This window comes from Eucyclogobius newberryi, unplaced genomic scaffold (genome assembly GCF_026437365.1).
Source record: "Eucyclogobius newberryi isolate DKJ021-1_F unplaced genomic scaffold, fEucNew1.0.hap1 SCAF_2, whole genome shotgun sequence".
In the NCBI taxonomy this organism is placed as follows: domain Eukaryota; kingdom Metazoa; phylum Chordata; class Actinopteri; order Gobiiformes; family Gobiidae; genus Eucyclogobius; species Eucyclogobius newberryi.
In genome coordinates, this window is record NW_027315834.1 from 10,447,404 (window position 1) to 10,464,600 (window position 17,197).

Sequence of the window (17,197 nt, forward strand, 5' to 3'; positions counted from 1 at the left end):
AATGTCGTTATCGAGATGAGGCAAAAAACGATTAGATATACTTTTTTGTCAATATCTCCCATAGCTACAGGTTCAAATCATTCATCGTAAACATAAGCTTTTGTCATTCACAGGGAGAAGACGAACCAAAACCTTTAGTAAGAGACTGTTACACTGTCAATCTCGGAAAAAAAGTATGGTGTCTGAAAAGTAATAATAACTGAGTTCTGCCCATCTCTGTTTCGAAGTTGTCCACCTCTGTTTCAATGTTGTCCATCTCTGTTTGAAGTTGTCCACCTTTGTTCAAAGCTGTCCACCTCTGTTCAAAGCTGTCCACCTCTGTTTCAAAGTTGTCCGCCTTTGTTCAAAGCTGTCCACCTCTGTTCAAAGTTGTCCGCCTCTCTTTTGGAGTTGTCCACCTCTGTTTCAATGTTGTCCACCTTTGTTCAAAGCTGTCCACCTCTGTTCAAAGCTGTCCACCTCTGTTTCAATGTTGTCCACCTTTGTTCAAAGCTGTCCACCTCTGTTCAAAGTTGTCCGCCTCTCTTTTGGAGTTGTCCACCTCTGTTTCAATGTTGTCCACCTTTGTTCAAAGCTGTCCACCTCTGTTCAAAGCTGTCCACCTCTGTTTCAATGTTGTCCACCTCTGTTTCAATGTTGTCCACCTCTGTTTCAATGTTGTCCACCTCTGTTCGAAGTTGTCAACCTCTGTTCGAAGTTGTCCATCTCTGTTTCAATGTTGTCCACCTCTGTTTCAATGTTGTCCACCTCTGTTCGAAGTTGTCAACCTCTGTTCGAAGTTGTCCACCTCTGTTTCAATGTTGTCCACCTTTGTTCAAAGCTGTCCACCTCTGTTCAAAGCTGTCCACCTCTGTTTCAATGTTGTCCACCTCTGTTTCAATGTTGTCCACCTCTGTTTCAATGTTGTCCACCTCTGTTTCAATGTTGTCCACCTCTGTTTCAATGTTGTCCACCTCTGTTCGAAGTTGTCAACCTCTGTTCGAAGTTGTCCACCTCTGTTTGAAGTTGTCCACCTCTGTTTCCAAGTTGTCCACGTCTGTTTCGAAGTTGTCCACCTCTGTTTGAAGTTGTCCACCTCTGTTTCAAAGTTGTCCACCATTCTTTCTAAAACTTGACCTCTTCTCCGTCCGACAGGTGCTGAAGGGCAGTAAGAAGCTGAACCTGACGGTGCGCTCCGTGGGCCGTATTCCTGGGGGATATGTCACCAACCACGTCTACACCTGGGTTGACCCCCAAGGGCGCAGCGTGTCCCCCCCTCCAGACCTGCCCCAGCACCAGAGCGCCACTCTGAGGAGGAGCGACAGCCAGCGCCGTAGCCACATGCAACTGCTGCAGGACGGAGACGAGAAGAAGGTACTACACTGAAGGGAGCTGGGACTCATTTGGCCGAGTGCACAGTAAAACATTAAAAACAACCACATAAACACACTATGGACACATTCTCAATCGATTGACAATTACTTTTCAACAGTGTTCCGATGACTACACTTCAATCTTTTTCTATGTCAGATCTAATATGTATTTAAATATAAAGTAGTCATAACTCACATCAATAGTATATTTGGTTTGGGGACGGCAAATTTCCCTTTTCTTCTTAAAGGACAGTGGTACAGGAATTACACCTTCGTCAGAGCTGACGTATGATGTTGTGACGTGTCTTTTATCAGCTGTTCTTCCCAGGTTGAGGGGTTGTTTTTTAATGTTGTATTCAATTCTTCATCTTATCTTACAATTGAAAAACAACCCACACAAGTCTAATAATAGCAGATTCATATTCCCTCCGACATTAGCAGAGTTTGTTGCTTGTCCAGGAGTGCTGCTAACTTTACACAAGAGTCTTTTCACAATTCGTGAAGAGACTCTTCTTTCTTTCGTAATATTTTTTAAACTCTGAAGTGAACACGCGCTTCCCTTTGAAATATCCCGCTCTTTCGGGAGCTGTGTCTTTATTTATAATGTTTATGGAGCTTATAGACGTTGCTTTTGGCCATTTTAGACGGGACTTGGAAATACGGTCACAACTGCTGCCTCTGGTCTGTTTACTGAAGCTGACACTATTTAACGGGGGCCTCTTCAGCTCAGGGGGCCCCTTCAGCTCCGGGGCCCAAAGTAGTTGCCAGGCTCTGCTGATAACACCTTTATTTTGTTAAGTTATTGTGTACTGCACAGACTGCCACCTTACTGATGTAAAACTGTAATAAATGTTTACCACAGGCACTTTCTGAACAAACAAACTAAGTAATAATTAGAAAAAAACACTGTATAATAACATCAGATTATGTCACATTTTTCATACTAGAGCTGGAATACTTCAGATATACACATTTGAATTACATACAATAATGTAAGGCCTGTCATCATCATCATTTGTAAATAATTAATTCCTATATTCCTGTTAGAACGATGTCTGAAAAGTGCGGATTTCATAACTGAATTATCAAATTTTCTTCCACTAAAGCCAAAACACATCTTAGATTTTAAAGTATTGCCCATAAATCATTTGCTATTGTATCTTGAAAATAACTGAAAAATAACCCGCGCTTGTTGAAATGTACCATTTTACTGCATTTCCGATTATGCCATGGAAACATAATCTAAAATTGAAATCTACAGCACCACATATCGCTTCATATTCTTATTTTGACAGAAGTTGGAAATAAAAATCGCGCTTTCAAAACAAATCTTTACAAATCACACACGTCTCGCTTGGTTTTCGAACTCTTACCAGTTGTCTAATTTAGCTCCATGTTAAGACAGAGCTGCAGGAGTTAGTGTTGTACATAATGAGAGGCGTTAACTCTTAATAATACTCTTGATTACCAGAACTCTACAGTTACTCAAGCCGTGTTCAAAGTTGACAGTTCTCCTGATGTCTACTGTCGGTTCGCAAAAAAACACAGATTACAACACAGAATAAATGATTAAATTCGGCGGAGGATATTAAGAAGATATAATGAAATTACACTGTCGTAATAGTGCAATTATAAGTATTGTCAATGCCATTCATCAAAAGGACTCAAAGAGGTTTAGTATGCAGTAGTTTAATAGCGCGGTGACAAAGTTCTGATTGTTTGAGTTTGAACTTCAAAGCTGCACAATATGTCGCAATCAAATAGAAATCAACATTTGAGTTGGTAGAATGATCAAATTGCAAAGACTATACTTATTTAGATAACTGAATGTCTCCAAATAATAATTCAAAAGCTTGTCTTTAATAGCAGTCTTGTTGTAACTGTAGTTTATACCTTAACAATCATGTTCTGAAACAAATTAATCTACCATAGTTTTCTGACTTTAAGCTGCTACTTTTTTCCCACGCTTTGAGCCCTTTAACAGTGTGTCTGGTTTATAGATTTTTACAGGCTGACGGCCACCGGGGGGCGATCTAGCAGGAAGCACAATAGTTTGAAACACTGTAGAAGAAGACATCAGTTTTGAAGCTGTATTTTAAGCTTCAAAACGCTGTGTGTTTTATTACAATTAGATTCATATTCTAAGAGTCTAATGAAAAAATAAAGAGTCTACATTTTTATTTGAATTCATTAATCATTTTAAATGAACAGTTTTTTTGGATGGAGTGCACAAGAAGGTGCCTTAGCATACAGAATTGCATCATCTGCATACAAGTGGAATCTACTGTATTTTAGAGTATCCCCAATTTAGTTTATATAAATTGTAAATAACAGTGGTCCAAGGACAGAGCCTTGAGGAACACCTTTATTAAGGTAAGAAAGTTCAGATCGAAAGCCCTCAGTAGAAAAAGTTTGAGCTCTATTCTAAATCTGCAAAGCATTTTTTAGAACTTGTATTGAACACAATAGCATCCAGCCGATCCAAGAGAATACTGTGATCTATTGAAACAAAGGCCTTTGACAAAGCAACACATTCTTCATAGCTGTCCAATGCAATAACAATATCATTTATAACTTTGGTAGCAGCTGCGAGATTGGATGGAAATTATTTATCTAGCGTCAAAAGCAGTTTTCCATAGTAATGGGATACTTTCAGTTTGAATTGTGATCAAAAACATGAGTTAAAAATGTACTATTAGCGGGGCTGATAACAAAAGCAACCTACCTAGGTATCCTCCTAAACGGCTATGTTTGTTTTGATTACGAATGGACCATGCTTGTCCCTGATTGGCTAATCCACCTGTCAATCAAACTCATCTGAACTCATGAAGATTACGGAATGACCAGACTGATATCAATCTCTATAAAAAATACACAGATGTATCATTCTGTATTTTTCAGGGAAACAAACAAAATTACGTACATAATTACAGAGTAAAAATCCACAAATTGTTTTTTTCACAAGGAAGCGCAAAATTACTTTTATAATTTTACATTCACTAAGGGTTGAGTATAGATTGAGGCAATGTTAGAGTAACCCAGAAAGTGCGTCAAAGAGCCAAAGTCGAAGATGGTTTGTTTTAAGCCTTCAATTGCTTAGTCAGTTAATCAGTTTGGATTTTTTTTTTTTTTTTAATGGACCAATTTATTTTTCCTAGGTTTATTAAGATTTATGGATCAGAGAAGTTTAATTCGCCATTTTTAAAAAACAAAACAAATACACTGCTTACCGTTTTTCTGTCTTAAAAATAACATTTACTGAACTAGAATGTCACAATAATCCAGGGATAAAAAAAGACAAAATATACAGGTAATAGGACAGCCGTGGACAAAGGACAAGGCTCAAAATGGACAGCAATGACCATCCCCACGACGTCCACACCTGTTGGAACAAATAGAGGGGAAGTAGACAAGTTCCTTTAATTCCAGGAACCACCTGCTTCACCCGCAGACAAACCCTTTTGAAAAACCCCATGGGACAGGCCCGTACCACAGAGAACAGATAAAAGAATCTGATTCCAGTTGAATGCAGCTGAAAAGTCAGAAGAGGGGGGCTTGAATACACTGGGGGACACAGCAGGCGATACACATTAATCAACAGACAGGAAGTCAAACTGGAAGTCAATGTCAAAATAAAACAATGAGGATGTGAAAAGGGTTAAAAAAAAAAAAAATGAAAAAAACAACAATACTTAGACACCAACCAAAACAAGATCCGTATAACAGAATTTAGTATTATTGTGTCAGTAGAATAAAGTCGTTTTAACAATACAGTATACCATGATTTGTTCTGTAGCATCTGCAAAATGTGTTGTCATGACAGGCCCGCGCTGAACTAAAGAGCCGAGTTTGCTCCTGCAGCTGTTGCCTCGTTTAGACGTCGTCATCATCATTGTGGATTTATTTGGCGATGCGTCACTCTGGCCCGGGCCTCCTGGATGTTCAGACGCCGTGACACTGGTGCTGTGACAATGAGGCAGTGGTAAAACAAAGTCCGGAAACGGCTCAGGGTCGAACCAGAGACGGACAGTAGATGCTTTGAACCCGGTATAAGTATTTCAGAATGGGTTTGATTTTTTTTTTCTATATCTAATTCTATTCCTGGTTTATTCAAGTTTTAACTTCAAAAGATTAGGAACAATTTGAATTGGAATGCACATTTTCAGTATCCATTTTACACAAAAAATACTGTAAATTATGTATTAATGTAATGTAACGTAAATCCTTTCAATAATAATTCAATTTTTTGGGGGAGCAACAAAATTAAGCAAGACGTTTAAACCTGGCGCTATACATTCATACAGATTTGTTTGTCCCTATTACGTGTAATTTTGGCAATTTATGCTGTATTACCTAAAGGCGCAATGGACGATTTTTCGGCGATTTGAGAACGCAGGTGGAAGTGCGCATGCGCACTCCCCCGTGCGGACCGATACAACACACACGTGCGTTTGTTTATTAGCGCAACGGATCGCATCACATCTCTCGTTTCCCGTAGATTTCTGTCCACTTCTGCGTCAGCTCGAACTGTCTTTCTCCGTCTTCATTTTGCCCCGTACACCGAGGGAACTATATTATGATAGATCCATGCGCTTAGGCACGCGTAAATGTGGGGACGAACCGCACGCGGCTGCAGGTGAGCGATAGGTGCGTTTTATGATTGATACGAGGCTGGACAAATGATTTATCCACGCCACGAGGAAATATGATAAAAAATTTCTGAAAAAAATCGTCCATACCACCTTTAACCTGTAACATGGCTCGCCCCAGACTGATCTGTGTCTCTGAATCGAGCTCACATGAATCAATCTGGGAATTCTCCTGCTTAAAACCGTTGGGACATTAAAAAATACTTCACACTGATTGGTTGAGGCGTCAGGACAGAAGAAGCTGAAAAATGAAATTGGGCTAAATCCAGTGTTCAGAAAAGCACAGTCGTGTTTCTCATCCACAAATGTACAAAGTGCCATTGTGTGCACGTTGAAAAAAAAATAGAAAATCTCGTATTTCTCCTAAAATGGGCCGAAGTCTGTCTGTCTGCGCCGCCATGTTTGTTTTGTATTTGTTTTGACTTCTGGCCAAACCACAAAGCTTCTCTGTGATTGGTGCCAGTCCCGCCTGCAGGCCTTAAATGTCATGTGATTGGCCCGTTAAACCACTGGGGCAGAGTGCAAAATAATCAGCAGGAGTTTAACAAGATTGATTTTATGAACTAAAAAAAAACATGCAGGAATTCGTTTTACTGGCACGGTTCCTATAAACTATAAATGCCTTAACATTATATGAGAACCTCACATGAGCAAAGACTTTAAACTAAGAGGTTTCAAATGTACTTTTCACTCTCAGTGTCTCACCTTAAAAGAACCATAGAAGTTTGACCTGCATAAATCCTTATTTTACATTTGAAACGTTCTATTAAAAACTACAGAACCTATTATGACCTGAAGTCTGAATTGCTCAAATAGTTGCACGTAAACAACAAAAATAACTCAGAGTAAGCCCTTTTAATCAGTTTACTGATTTAATGTGACAAAGCAAAAAGTCATGAGCAGAGATGTGTAAGTTGAGCGCTATTAGACTCGGGCACTTTGAGCAGATCCAATAAAGTTGTGAATAATTTGAGTTCGAGTCCTCCACAGCTGCAGCTTGCCTCCAACCAAAACACGTTTAATTAAAAAGAGCGTAGCATCTGTCACTGTCTGAGCCCAAACAGACAGAGTAAATTTAACTCTGGATTAAAGTGCTCCTACAAAGACTTCAAAGTGTAATTTTATGATTGGCGCCTAAAGGAGACTTTTAAAGCTTTATTTTAATCTTTGTTTTTAAAATATATGTTTGTGTGTCATTATTTATTTGCTGTCACTTTCTCAGAATACTTGTGTGTTTGATGCCCTCTGCTGGCAACAGTGGAGAGTGAACCATCTTGAAAAAGAGAAAAGCAGCCGAGTTAATTACATGATTTCCAGTTTAGATTATGATACACTTTAGCTTAGATAACCATATTTACATCTGCATTACCGCCTTTGCCACCGGTGCACGGTGGCAAAGGCGGTTAGCGCTCTTGCCTCCCAAGAAGGAGATCATGGGTTCGATTCCCGGACCAGACCAACATAACATGATCTCTCTGGGTGGAGTCTGCATGTTCTCCCCGTGTTACCGTGGGTTCTCTCCGGGTTCTCCGGTTTCCTTCCACCGTCCAAAGACATGCATGTGTTAGGTAAAAATTGGTAACTCTAAATTGGCCATAGTGAATGAATGTGAGCGTGAACTGTCTGTCTGTCATGTCTATGTCTCTGTGTTGGCCCTGCGACAAGTTGGCCACTGTCCAGGGTGTACCCCGCCTAAGGCCCGAAGTCACTGGGATAGGCTCCAGTCACCCGCGACCCCGAAAGGGAACAAGCGGTAGAAAATGGATGGATGGATTTACATCTGCGACAACAGTGTGCTACGTGCAGCTTTGCTTGTTGTCTAATTCAAATCAAATGATAAACACGTTCACTTATTAGAAGTTGATTGTTTATGTTGGCAAATAAAACCAGCAGAGGACACAAGGACTCAGCTGCTGTTGCACTGGAGAATGAAGCCACTTCAAATAGGCTTAAAATATTGTTCCAAAAAAACTATTTGGTATGAAGTGCAAAGAACAATAGTTTTAGCTGTCTCACAGGAGACTACGTATGGGTTAGGCACAGTACGTCTTTGGGCATGTTAGGTTCTTGACACTTTCCCCAAAAGGAATTTTGTTTTCAGTATTTATAAAGATTGGTAATACTTAGATCTGAATTGGCAGCTCCAGCCCATTAGCACACAAAAGGGCTTTACAGAGTCACACATACAGGACATTTTACAAAGACAATCTCCTCTCATTATGACATTATTGATTTAATTATATTGTTATGGATTAAGCTCCTCATTTTACTTTAGGACGGATTAATGAAGAACTGTTTAAGCCTGGCCCTGTCAAAGCACAGAACCTACACACAGATGGTACAGCACGTTCTTTGTTTAATTTAAGTTAAAGGTGGTATGGACGATTCTTTTCAGCAAATTTTTTATCATATTTCCTTGTGGCGTGGATAAATCATTTGTCCTGCCACGTATCAATCATAAAACGCACCTATCGCTCACCTGCAGCCGCGCCAGGCTCTTCCCCACGTTTCCGCGTGCCTAAGCGCATGGATCTATCATTATATAGTTCCCTCAGTGTACGGGGCAAAATGAAGACGGAGAAAGACTGTTCGAGCTGATGCAGAAGTGGACAGAAATCTACGGGAGACGAGCGATGCGATGCGCTCCGTTGCGCTAATAAACAAACGCACGTGTGTGTTGTATCAGTCCACACTGCTCATGCTCATGCCATAGTGTGCCTTACTGTGCCGTACTGAGCCATACTCATGCCGTAGTGTGCCTTACTGTGCTGTACTGAGCCATACTCATGCCGTATTGTGCCGTACTGAGCCACACTCATGTCGTACTGTGCCTTACTGTGTCGTACTGAGCCATACTAATGCCGTACTGAGCCAAACTCATGCCGTACTGAGCCATACTAATGCCGTACTGAGCCAAACTCATGCCGTACTGAGCCATACTAATGCCGTACTGAGCCATACTCATGTCGTACTGTGCCGTACTGTGCCGTACTGAGCCATACTAATGCCGTACTGAGCCAAACTCATGCCGTACTGAGCCATACTAATGCCGTACTGAGCCATACTCATGTCGTACTGTGCCGTACTGTGCCGTACTGAGCCATACTCATGTCGTACTGTGCCGTACTGTGCCGTACTGTGCCGTACTAATGCCGTACTGAGCCACACTCATGCCGTACTGTGCCTTACTGTGCCGTACTGAGCCATACTCATGTGGTACTGTGCCGTACTGTGCCGTACTGAGCCATACTCATGTGGTACTGTGCCGTACTGTGCCGTACTGAGCCATACTCATGTCGTACTGTGCCGTACTGTGCCGTACTGTGCCTTACTGTGCCGTACTGAGCCATACTCATACTGTAGTGTGCCTTACTGTGCCGTACTGAGCCATACTCATGTCGTACTGTGCCGTACTGTGCTGTACTGAGCCATACTAATGCCGTACTGAGCCATACTTGTGCCATACTCTGCCGCACTTCTTTGGCCCACCTTATTTAGTGTCCTGCGCCTTGGATGGATCGTTTGCACTCACGGGACAAACAAAGCGCTTTCAGGGCTTTCTGCTCTTGGTAACAGGTCGATTGGTCACCTTAAATCACCTTAAATCAAAAGTACAGAAGCCAAAGCTGGTTTACACATGCACATGCCCTCCCTCTCTACATCTGGGTAATGAATGTTGTATCGTTAACCTTCGGGGGGAACAGAGCCTCCCCCTGTATCATTTGTTGGAGTCTTTCTGTACCACATTTTCTAAATCGTACACCACTCTACAAAGAGCTGACTCAGTGTGCCTCCTGTGTGACCCTCCTCTGGCTCTTCTCCTGCTCCTCTCATCTGCGCCTCCTCTGCCTCTGCTTTTGTGTTGTTCAGCCAAGACCAACCTCCAGGAAATAAACCCTCGGCTGCTGACATTTGAAAGAAGCAGAGCGGTCGCTGTGTATATTGGATCCAGGACTGTGGGGACTTGGGGTCATCACTGTTCTTTAAATGGTTTTGCCACAATACAACTGGGAAAAGAAAATGTCCATCTGTTATAGTAGAACAGGAAGGCGGAATGTTTGTGTCAAAAAGATTCTCTGCAAGATCCATTAATGCTAAGTCTAACTCTCACATAAAAATAGTAATTTGTTAAAGTAATTTGAAACTTAATGTTTATAAATGAGACTGAATATGAAAAAATATCTGCTTGCAAGTTAAAAGTGAATAAATGCGGCTTTAGCGTTGATCCAAAGCTGTACATTTTTTAGAATGTTTCACTCACAATACCCACATGAGCAAAGGTGAAGAATGTACACAATGCAAGTTTTAGAAAATATGTTTTATTTACAGATATATCCAAACTAGATCTTACATGCATAAATCCATAACTGCAATTCAGGCATTGTGAATTTTTTGGGGGGAAATGTTATTTAATCATTCTTGCTGCATCAATAAATTAATTTAACTAAATTTCAAAAGCATTGTTACGAGGTTAAGGTATGTGCATTAGCTAAAGATCAGTTTTTCGGGGAGAGACTTGTGCAGATGATCTCGCCTGATTCACTTTTGGAATGAGTTCCTGCTGCATCTGCTGCCACAGTTCTGGTGTTCTCTATCTCGCCCCCGCCAGTCTGGCATCGAGCCTATTTCTTCAGCCCGCCCCACGTCTATTGTAAATGCTATGTAATTTGGACTATATTTTGATTCAGTCTGAAAAAAGTATATGAAAGCTCTAAACCGGTGACAACATGTAAGATATGCACCTGAGCACCAATCATAATTTCTTTCTCCCTCTCTCTCTAAGCTACAAATAATGTGCGTTTTGTTACAATCAGTCTCATATTCACGGAGCAACGTGCCAAACAAGGAACTGGATTTAGACGTGGAGTTTCGATGACCACTGATGTAAATAGGACTGGTGAGTGAACTGCCCCCTGCGGTGCACCAATGGTCACTACCTGTAAGCCTGACAGGGTGGAGTTGATTCTGACCTGCTCTGGTCTTCCAGTCCAAAAAATCCAAATATCTCAACAATTGTGCCAAAAATGTAACAAAAAGCAAGAGACTATTGTGTTAAACGCTGAACCGTAAAGCCATAGACAAAATCCAAACATATGCATTGGGTTTTTCCAAATGTTTGGAAGTTTAACCTAAATAATATCGTATTACTATCCTTGTCGATATTAACATTTCCCTCCAGCCCTCTGTGTGAAGGTTCCATACCTGTTCTTTAAACCTGGATGTTCCTCCTGAGATCTGAGTCTTTGTGTTGGAAAATGGGGCTAGATGAGCGTCAGCAGGTGTTCCCACCTCTCTTTAATCCTCCATGAGCTGCCAATAAAAGAGGATCGAGTCGAGATGAGTTTGCTAATTAAACCTGCTCCACTCTGGACTAAATGTCACACAGAACACACACAGATGTGGAGCAGAGACTGGCTTTGCCTTAACTCTTTATCTCTACCTATTTGCAATTATGCGTGTATAATGAGACACAGAGGGCCAGAGGGAAAATGAAGTGAGCCAATTTCAGCTTTAGATTTGATTAGGAAAAGCCTCCTTTGAAATAGTATGAACAGGTAAAGGTAAAATAAAGCTGAAACAATACTCAATTACTCAAAGAAAATAGCTTTATTGTAGTAAGTACATAAGTGGATTTGGGTGGACAATACAATACAGAGCAGACAACACACTTATACAGGCTCAATACACACTAATTCTTATAGGCTCAATACACACTCTAAATCTAAAACAGAAGAGTAAAAAAAGGAGGCGTCCAAACCGCATCAGCTGGCTCCTCATGACATGACATGGAGGAGCAGCGGCTCTACTTTGAGCTCCTGTTGTGAGACTGAGCTCCTCCCCCTATCTCTAAAGGCCAGTGCACACCGAGGCACTTTGACGATGCCAAAAAAGCTGCCTCCATGATTTTATTTTTGGCACGTCTGTTTTTATGTACAGCTCGGTCTCTGTGATTAGCAGAAACACTGCATTAAGTTTGAAGTGAGGAACATGAGCTGCAGTGGAGAAAGCACTGCCTCTTCTCCTGCTTTTCTCCATGCACAGAAAACTCTTATCTTAACTAATAACCTTCTTTCTCCTCACACAGCCTTACGTCATTTTCTGTGTGTAATCTGTAGATACTGTACATGTAAAACTGCCAATTTAAACACAAAAACAGTTGTGTCAAAGCCTTTTTAAGGGCCGTCAAATGACACGCCCTGCGTTCTGGTTTGTGTTGGCCTTAAGGGAGCCCCCAGCCTCACTGCAAAGGAAACGAATTACCACCGTTGCCATAGGTGAGATTAGTATCATAGATTGAGCGGTAAATCGAGAGCTTTGCCTTTCGACTCAGCTCCTTCACAACAGTCCGATACAGTGGCTGCATTACCTCCCTCACTTGTGAATAAGCCCCTGAAAGAGCGAGGAACAGATTTTTCTCCAAGCCGTACATATAAGAGCACTGTATTCTCCATTAGCGCAGGACTATGACATAGTCATAGCTATATGACTCTTTTGGGTTTGGGCCGAGTCTGGATATTTGTTTGTTCTCATTTCAGTTCTAAAATACTGATCATCTTTTACAATGCCGTGTTGGAGTCTAGTGAGGGATGGCATGGCTGCCTGGTTTGGTGCATTAACACCGAGGGACAAAACAAAACGTCTTAAGCTCCACCATCTTTGCAGGCAATTTTTGAGGAAACTACACTCACTCTGGTGACACAAATCACTTCTTGTTTTTAGCGTTTGAACTCTTGCCTTAGGGTAGATGTTTTAGAGCTATTAAATCTAAAACAAACCGCTGCAGGTTCTCCTTTGTCCCTACCACAGTAGCACTTTTAAACTCGAATAGTTGCCACCATTTTTGCTTGTGATTTAAGTTATTAAATAATTCTGTGTGTAAATGTGTAAAGTGTGTTGTACTGCATTTAGGTGGTGACAGGCTCACAAACCATGGATGAGTGCATGCATTTTTGTATCTTATTTGGAACTTGCTATTGTATATACTGGTACATTGATTTGAATCATATATTTATGTAATGCTCTGAGTGATTGTGATTGTGTCTGGAGTGTATGCTATGCAGCTAAGTGCTACTGTAGCCCAAGACAAATTTCCTCTCGGGGATGATAACGTTTACCTTACCTTACTTCACCTTCTCACTCCACTGTTGCATATGTACAGGCAATATAACATACATTATGCTAAGTTAATATGTATGCAATACCAAACTGGTGTTGAAAGCCTGAATGGTTCATGAAATGACCTTTAGAACTCATACAGGCGCTATCAGGCTGAGCAGAAAAGCCAGCTCTGCTCCAACCAACACCCACTTGCACTTCTGTTATTCAAGTGTTAAAGTGACAACACCCAGACACGCCAACATTGTTCAACAGAAGAATTAACATATTCTGATGTCTCGCAAACCAAAGTAATCAAGGCATTTCAATTCTGGCAAGGACAGGCTGAGTCATTAAGTCGTCTGTGTTGTGGAGGGAGTGAAAAACAATTGAAAGAGTTGGCAAAGCAAGCCCCTGAATACCTCCCAGAGTGCAAAGAAAACTGTGGAAAGTGAAGAGATTAGCGCTGATAGTGTAACAGCGCGTGGAGCATACATTTATAACAAGGAAGGAGCCAGGCAGATTGTTATTTTGAGGAGAGATTTATAGCGGCGAGTTACAGACAGAGAATGGCTGTAATAAAGTGGATAAGCCACTTATTTATTTATTTTCATCTGCACAAACACCCACTGGAAATGAGCAGAGTATAAAACTGCCATATTAGCACATACTTGGCTTTGGGGGCTGTAAAATGCTCTGTAAATAACCAGTTTTAAATGGCATGCAATATTCATATAGTTAACCAGAAGTGTGTCGGAATATACAGCCATACCAGAGCCACTGAAGAGCTAATGTTGCGTTCAAGGGCTCTGGGAGATATAAAAGAGATGTATTGCTCATGGTATGTTTCAACACACTGTTGAGAAGCAGAGACTGTTTTTTGGGTTTAAAATGGTGGCTGATTGGCTGAAGACACATTATACTGCTAAATATGTTTTAAAGTGTAATTTCAAAGCATAGGCAGTATTTTAAGTTTAAAAACTTGCACACAAAAGCCAAGGAGGCCAAAAGGATGATGAAAAATAAAGCATGATATTGATGATTTGTTCATTTGTTTTAATCCGTCAATTTGGCAAAATGTTATCCATGTAAAAGTGTGTTGAAACTGATGATCAGCACGAAGTTGAACAGTTTCAACATTTTGGGTTTGTCCACTCCTCCAGTGCGCCCTGACACAATGTGTCTATCATTATAATATCAACAAAAAAGACTTGGATAAAGTAAAGTAGCAACTAATTCACCTAATACTGCATAAAAAAACTGAAGCATTGATTACCCATGTTTAGTCCTGACTCCGGCACCAGCAGGAGGCCGGTCCATGTTTAGTCCTGACTCCGGCACCAGCAGGAGGCCGGTCCATGTTTAGTCCTGACTCCGGCACCAGCAGGAGGCCGGTCCATGTTTAGTCCTGACTCTGGCACCAGCAGGAGGCCGGTCCATGTTTAGTCCTGACTCTGGCACCAGCAGGAGGCCGGTCCATGTTTAGTCCTGACTCCGGCACCAGCAGGAGGCCGGTCCATGTTTAGTCCTGACTCTGGCACCAGCAGGAGGCCGGTCCCTGTGGTCCTCAGAGTCCGAGAGGTTCATATGTACTAACATGTCCGAGATGTACTTTGGTGCTAGGCCATGGAGAGACTTGTACACAAGCAGAGCTGCTTTAAAGTGCAGAGAACAACAGCTGCTCAACAGCTGCTTTGAATATTTGAATGAAAAAATGTGAATTGCTGTACAGCAATTCACATTTTTTCATTCACATATTATCCTCTCTGCTGACACTTGCTGTCCACACCATGCAGAGCTAGTCACTTCCATAATCAAATATCTCCTTGCAAAAACGTGATGATTGAATGGAGCACCTACATCAGCGCATGTGCCAGGCCAAACTACTGTAGAGAAACAAAGTGATGAAAATACATTGACTTCTCGCTCTTATCTTGACTGACAGCTATCGATATTTTGATCTCACATTTGTAGCAGGACCAATGGTTAGACCCTGTGTGTGCCTGACTCCGGTGTCAGGGGCCTAAATCCGCAGAGGGATAAGCACCTCATTCTTCACGGTACATTGAGCTTTAAGAGCCGCAGTAGCACTTGCATAGGCACTGTGGCTGACTTCAGACAGCTGGAGGAATATAGCGGACAAGATGAGTGGATATGGGCCTTGTGCAGGGCCAGGTGGAGCTTAAAGCAGAACAAGCTGATGAAAAGGGACCCTACTGGCCACTAGGGGCCCCCAAAATATACAGCCTCTTCTGAGAATTATTGTTACGGTCAAGACATAATTAGAAGGAATCATTTGTAGATCTAGACTTTTAAAAACACAGATTAAGCTTTCTTGCAGACAGCAGTAGTTGGAACAGAGTAGGAAGAATTTGTCTTGGCACAAGTGGTCACATACATTATTTCAACAGAAGTCATCACCAACGCTGTATACACAAAGTTTAAACACTCACCAGTAAAGTTTATAGGAATAATACACCATAACCAAACAATCTAGATTCGGCAAACAAGGGCCCCTTAACAGAATCCTGCACTGGGCCACCCAAAAGATAACACTGGCCCTGAGCAACAGTCGTCTCCAAATCTACAGAAAAGCAGGAGAGATGACAGGTCAGTGTGCTGTGAAATACTGGGCTGTCAGAATACAGCGCATCAGGCAGAATGTAGAACAGGGAGTTTGGTCTGGGCAGGACAGAGACCTTCTGTGAATATTTATACAGGCAAAATGAATATTCCAGAAGAAGAAAGAAAAAAATCCCCAAAGAGTTGAGTTTACTGTGGTGAGTGATTCTAATGATACAATAAAGATGTATCTCAACCTGAACAGACAAATGATGCAGGTCCAAGTTATAGTTTTTGGAATGAATAAATAACCTGAGCAGATAATATATGAATGATGGATACTGTTTTAAAGAAGAGGAGAGGAAGAGGGTTACATCTACACCCTGTCTGTGGGAGTGGATCTCTCCTTGTGGTTCCCCTTGAATTTTCTCATTTCCCTATTTTTTTCTTGCTGTGAAGAAGTAAAAGTTTTGAAACATTATCTTAATACTAAATTTACTTCGCACCATACTTTCCGAGTATAACACAAGGACATAGCTAAGTAAAATACATTTTGGGGGTCCGGGACCAAATGGCCTACAGTCTGGTTTTGGCACCTGTTCTGGTTGATAGGAATCGTTGGGTTTAATCAACAATTTTCTAAAGCCCTGCGGTGTTTTGGGGATCTACAAAAATAAATGTAATTCAACTAAATTGTATGACAAGAAGTAGTGACGCTAATAGTGAGCTGGCCTGGTGCTATAGGGCACATAGGCTGAGCATGTCCACACTATTCCCTCCATAGGGCACTATTTAGAGCTCAAGCCATTTTGTAGTGGTGTCCAAATGTAAGATAAGATAAGATATTCCTTTATTGTCCCACATGGGGAAATTTCATTTATGCAACGCAGGCAGATACAGAGGTAGATACAGAAGAAAAGAACAGATCACTTATAGGAAGTTTGAAAAAACACTCTCAGTAGAAGATCTCTTATAAACAAAAACTCCTATAGACAAAACCTCCCATTTCCCAACAAGGGATGGAGGGGAAAAATAATAAAGATATAAATAAATAAATAAATAAATACATAAATAGATAAATACCATTGCATGTGATCACGACAGTAAATGTCCCGCATGTAAAAAACTAGTACACACAAAATTTCCCACAATGCACCTTTAAAAGTGGTGTGCAGCGATGGTCACTAGACAGGGGTATATAGACCATAATGCATTGCGAGAGACGGAAAAACCCCTGCGACAGGTCTTTAACTGGACTCAACGCGATTGAATGAAGCAGAAGCTGTTTAAATGCACTGTTGACTGGAGAATATGAAGAAAATACTTAAATCAACTGTTACGCAGCGTTAGCCCCTAACATTATCTTGAGTCACCATCACAGGCAAAAAGTTGAATAATCCAGTCTGTTTGTTGTTGAATGTGAGATCCGTGACTTGAATGGGGATTTTTTGTCCATAAATATGTGCATGTTAGATGGAATTCAACCAATATTTATTACTTAGATCTAGAGTTTTGCTGACTTTTTTCACTCGAATGCCA

General features: G+C 41.2%; 1 protein-coding gene across 5 annotated transcripts in view; it reads left to right on the forward strand.

The window, feature by feature from the left end:
• Positions 1-17,197, forward strand: part of whrna (whirlin a) — a 277,090-nt gene that overhangs the window by 119,896 nt on the left and 139,997 nt on the right. For all 5 annotated transcript variants that reach the window (XM_072453448.1, XM_072453449.1, XM_072453445.1 and 2 more), the window contains exon 3: positions 1,135-1,353. In XM_072453448.1, coding sequence (XP_072309549.1) covers positions 1,135-1,353 — 219 coding nt within the window. The remainder of the gene's footprint in view (positions 1-1,134; positions 1,354-17,197) is intronic.